Here is a 5,578-nt window from a genome sequence, read left to right on the forward strand (position 1 = left end):
GAGAGAGAGAGAGAGAGAGAGAGAGAGAGAGAGAGAGAGAGAGAGAGAGAGCGAGAAGCATATAGATACCCATACATAAACTGAAAAATCACTGCTTTTTTCCACATGAAAAATATGCGACGATGGTTTAATGCTAATTTTCGATATTTTCACAAAAGTCTTGATCAAATGAAATGATGTGTACACGGTGCGCGTAATGAAAACTTAATATTATACACATACAATGTTCTTGGTACGTTTGTCTAGTGCATTTAATGCCAATTTAATTGTGTATTTTGTTCATTCCGCTTTTTAGATATGATTTTATATGTGTATACAAGAATGTTATGAATTGTCATGCACAACAAAATATTTGAGATTAAAAAAAAAAATAAATATTTCATTATATGAGCTTAGGTAGTACTTTGACGAAAAACAATAACGTGGAATTAGTGATGATTTTTCTCAAATCACTCAAAGCCGTTAAAATAAGTCTTTGTCCATTAAAAGAATGCATTTTTGCACTCTTTTTCCAACAAAACATATGAAAGTGCAAAAGTTTTGTTAATTTTCTGAATTTTGTTTAATGTAAATCATGTTGAGTTTTGAAATGACCAACAAAATGCAAAGTCTAGCAACTTGATATTTCTACTCGTACTCAAACATCCAATGTATTGAACTGCATTTTTTTCTCGTTTGAATTGAATTTCCAATTAACCACAAATTTTGATTTCCAATCAACCATCACAAATTGTGTCAACAGTTTTGGCAACCCGAAAAAAAATCGAACGCATTGATAATGATGTTAATGTGGTAATTTAACAAATATTTAATCATATTTTGATGCACACGCACAGTCATTATGTATGTAGTGATAAAATCGTGGAAAAGTCAAGCCGATCGACCATCCATTGGCTTGAGAGAGCGATAAAAAATGTCATTAACTTCACAAAAGTGTTCGAGGTGTGGATAGGGCGCGCAACAGCTGCACACGAACACACTGGCACTGAGAAAGTAAATGGATGCGTGCGTTGGTAAACTCTTTAACTTTCGTTCGTTCTTTTTTCGGTTTGGCACTTCATCCAATAGTAGCAAAAATGCCAAAACGGTAAATATAATATTGGTTGTTACACTGTCGTTATTTTATTTGTTGAGCACATGAAACGAATATTCGCTTGAAGCGAAATATATGTGTGTATATGTTATGTGTATTTATTAATTTTAATTATTTCAAAAAGTTGTAACATTTCCAACAGGCTTATGTTGTGTACCATGTGGATGTTTTAAAATGTTTCCAATCAAAATTACAAGGGAGTGAAAGTGAGTGAGAAAGAGAGAGAGAGAGAGAGAGAGAGAAATCTATTTAAATGAAGTCCATTCTAACGCTGTTCCAAAATACGAAAAGCGTCGAATGCGATTTTTCAAGCGAAACTCCGCTTTTGATTAATAATCCAAAATTGGAAGCCATCAAGACCATAAAAGAACTTTAAGTTATTGAGAATAATTTAACAATCTAATCTTAAATTTAATAAATTAAGAGACATCTCATTTGGTGCAAACAAAAAATAACAACCGCTTTCAGTCACAAAAGACTGAAAAAATTATGAGAAAAGCCTAAGACTAGCTAGTCTGGCACTCCTTTTTTAATATAAAAATGACATTATTCAGAACACATTTTTCATGACACGAATCATTGCACATAATTCGATCTGACAAGATTCGCAAAAAAATGATATGTTACTAGGGCACGGCTAATTATATGTATTCTTTTTAATGTGTCAATTCCACTCGGTGTGTTCAAAGAAGAATATTAAATTATCCAAAAATTTTGTGGCTATCAACCTAATTGGAAGAAATAAAAGTAGTAAAATTGGCCCCTCAAGATGCACTTGCCATGATGAAAGAAATGTATTTGCATATTTCGGTATTAATTTTCATCGTGCACAAATTGTGCACATAATACCGACTGGATGGAAAGGACATTTGCTACACATATTGCCGGTGCAAGGCAGTCGGCAGGTGAAATTGGAAGCATACCTAATACCATATCTGCCTGAATTAGCAAGAAAAATAAATAAAAGTGTTTATGAATATTGAGGGCGAAAGAAGTGAACACACATGAACGAAAAGCCGAGAGAAAGAAAATGGTTGTGAAAACATCCATTAGCAAAAATGCATGTACAATGTACATGAGGATTTGATTTGGCTAGTAATGTGTGTGCATAGCTTCAGTGGAGCGGAGGATGTGTAGAAGTGCATGAGTGATAGATGTTGTGAAAAAGAGGTGAAAAAAAGAGAAGAGAGAAAGAATGAGTTCTCACAGGATTGCAAAATGTTGTTGCTTTTACGAAGTTTTAATGTAAAATAAAATGAAAACTTCATTGAATAACCCAAAAAGGTAAATAACAATAACGACAGCATCATCAGCCACACAGCACATCAACTCGATAAAAGTTTTAAATGAAATTTTTTGATAAACAAAAATACAGAAACGTTTTCTCATGTATACATAGATCGTATAATCCACGTTAAAAAGGAAAAATATGAAGCAAATGCAAGACACGCCGAATGAGTGTGTGAAAGAGAAAGAGAGAAAGAGAGAGAGAGATTAAAAAAGAAAATGATGTTGATGATGAAAATGAAACCGAACATGAGTATGCTACAAAAAGTGATGGAAGATTGTAAATAGAATATATGTATGCGAGATTTAAACTAGGCGAAATTAAGTTATTCAAGTCGAATGTAGAGAGAGAGAAAAAAAAGATTCACCGTTGCATTTTCTATGATGTATGAGAGCATCTTGTCTTCGTGCATGAAAAAAATGAAGCCGTGCCACATCGCACCGCGCCGGAACAAGAGCTTTTGGCTCCGATACAAACAAACCAACAGAGGGAGAGAAAGAGAGAGAGAAAAAAAGGGAAGAAAACGAGTGAGTGGGCGCAAGCGATACCGACGTGCAACGGTGAAAACTGTTCAACAAACTTATTTCGTGTACACAGAAATACACAACAAAAAGGAGCCAACAGCGTTGACAGACAGAGGTGTGCAAACGACACAAAATCCAAAAACGAATTCATCCTCTGAAGCGAAGTGATTTCGCATACAAGACGGGCGCACCATTGGATTTAATGGTTGGCGTGCGCGAAATCTGCACCAATGACTTTTTTTACACAACCAATATGTGTGTTTGTGTTGTGTACTCTATGTTCACGTCAAACTTGTTCTTTGCAAATAGATTTTATAAAATATTGAAAACAACGACGGCCTCCAAACAAAAATCAACAGTTTTTCTCTCCGTCATTTTCATTCGGTATTTTTCTTTTGCCAATGTGCCCCTTCTCTTTCCCGCCTTCTGTCTTCATCTCTTCGTTAAGGTTCTTTTTTTAATTATTTTATGCAAATTATCTCCTCTCTTTCTCGGAACTTTTGCTTTTGCCTTTCTAATGCAAGCAAATCCGAACTTTTTGCTCGCTCGCTGCTGACGGCAACAACGACAACGAAATCATTAAACGTTATTGACACCGTTTTTGTTGTTTTGGTTAATTTTACTTTACTTTCGATACCATTCTGGTATGTACATGCACATATACGTTGAAAAAAAAAGCAATATTTTAAATTGTTTGTGCTGTTATTTTCTGCTATGCGCTACATGACACGCAAAAAGTGTGAGCGAGAGAGAGATGAAGTGACGAAACATATCCTATCCATCAAAGCCGACCACAGAAAACGCATGAAAAAAAAGAATCCCGAATATTGCTCATTGAAACTTTGCATTCATTTTAAATTCAAATGAATGATATATTTTGCGCGTAGAAACTTCATGCGCTCAGCAAATTTACATTGCTTAAAGTGTACAACATCATCGCTCACAGTGTTATGAATAAATTAGCCTATTGGCTATATATAGTTACTATTTAAAAAGAATTAAAAAAATACAACAAAAAAATTGTTTCGAAATAATTGATATTTTTTGTTGTCGTTAATAATTTTGTATTATTTTTTTTTCTTCTCTTTATTCACTCTGTCGTTTAGACGAAAATGTGAAATGGACCGTGAACGGGATATGTTATCATCAATGGAACCACGTGATCTTTCATCATCGGGTCGAATATTTTCGGCAGCAACATCGGCTCAAATAAAAATTAGTACATCACCAACTCGTTCACCAACCGTGTCGAATTCATCGTCACCGACCCATACGTCAACCACACCAGCGCCAATATCGCCGGCATTAAGCAGCGGCACAGCCAGCACATATCATCATGGCAATCATAAGACAATCACTGGCATTCCATGTGTTGCGGCCGCGTCACGGTACACGGCACCGGTACACATTGATGTGGGCGGCACAATTTATACAAGCTCATTGGAAACATTGACCAAATATCCGGATTCGCGATTGGCCAAGTTATTTAACGGAACCATTCCGATTGTTTTGGACTCGCTGAAACAACATTATTTTATTGATCGTGATGGTGGCATGTTTAGGCACATTTTGAATTTTATGCGCAATTCAAAACTGTTGATTCCCGATGATTTTGCTGACATCGATTTGCTGTTGGAAGAAGCACGATATTTTGAAATTGGACGTAAGTAAAATGTCGTTTTCTTCAATTAAATTTGGTTTCGGTAGTTAATTTGTAATTTTTTTCTCTTCTTTCACAGCGATGGTTAAGCAACTAGAACAATCAAAAAAGGATCGTGTCATTCGAAATGGTAATACATCGGCAATGAATGCACTTGGGCAATCAACGTCACCAATGAATCCATCACGCTTGAAAAACCATCAAAATCGCAATCAATCAATGGATACATATGAAATTGTTGCATTGCATATATCACCCGATTTGTGTGAACGTATCATGTTGTCTGCTGAACGTTTCATACTCGATGAAATCTTTCCGGAAACCAATCAGGCGGTGCTTGATGGCCGCACAAATGTCGCATGGAATCAATTGGATGGTCGAAGTGTCATTCGATTTCCATTAAATGGATATTGCAAATTGAATTCAATTCAAGTGTTGACCCGTTTACTGAACGCCGGTTTCACCATTGAAGCCAGCACTGGTGGCGGCGTTGAAGGCCAACAATTCTCCGAATATTTACTTGTGAGAAAACATTCAGCAGTGTGATATTTATAAGTGCATCATAGATTAACCTCATTTTCATCTTTCCTTTCATCATCAAACCACTTTATCCCAATGCAATCCAATCGAAACTTCTACGCATCCATTACGAAATTCCCATCAAGCAATATATAATCTCTCTCACACTCTCACTCACTCTCCTTCTCTCTCTCTCTCTCTCTCTCTCTCACACACACACGCAAGCTCATCTCTCTATCAACATATGCAACCACGAATCAACAATAAAATCAACATATATAAATTATTCGAATGGAAAAAAGAAAAGATAGCAAATATGCACGATATTGAAAAACACACAAAAGTCCTACAAACTGTCCAGAATGTGCGACTGGTTTAACGTAAAACTAGAGACAAGATTAAGGAAGAAATCACATAATTCTTAATTAAACCAGATGAAAATCTCTTCACACACACACACACACACACACACACACACACACACACACACACAC

General features: G+C 35.8%; 1 protein-coding gene across 2 annotated transcripts in view; it reads left to right on the forward strand.

Annotated features, from left to right (window-relative positions):
• Positions 1-5,568, forward strand: part of LOC116346522 (BTB/POZ domain-containing protein kctd15) — a 65,169-nt gene extending 59,601 nt beyond the window's left edge. For both annotated transcript variants that reach the window (XM_031776604.1, XM_031776603.1), the window contains exons 2-3: positions 4,012-4,568; positions 4,645-5,568. In XM_031776604.1, coding sequence (XP_031632464.1) covers positions 4,025-4,568; positions 4,645-5,111 — 1,011 coding nt within the window. In that variant the 5' untranslated portion in view covers positions 4,012-4,024 and the 3' untranslated portion in view covers positions 5,112-5,568. The remainder of the gene's footprint in view (positions 1-4,011; positions 4,569-4,644) is intronic.
• The last annotated feature ends 10 nt before the right edge of the window (positions 5,569-5,578 follow it).

Source organism: Contarinia nasturtii, unplaced genomic scaffold, assembly GCF_009176525.2.
Source record: "Contarinia nasturtii isolate CC-2019 unplaced genomic scaffold, AAFC_CNas_1.1 Cnas_scaffold_1565, whole genome shotgun sequence".
NCBI lineage: Eukaryota > Metazoa > Arthropoda > Insecta > Diptera > Cecidomyiidae > Contarinia > Contarinia nasturtii.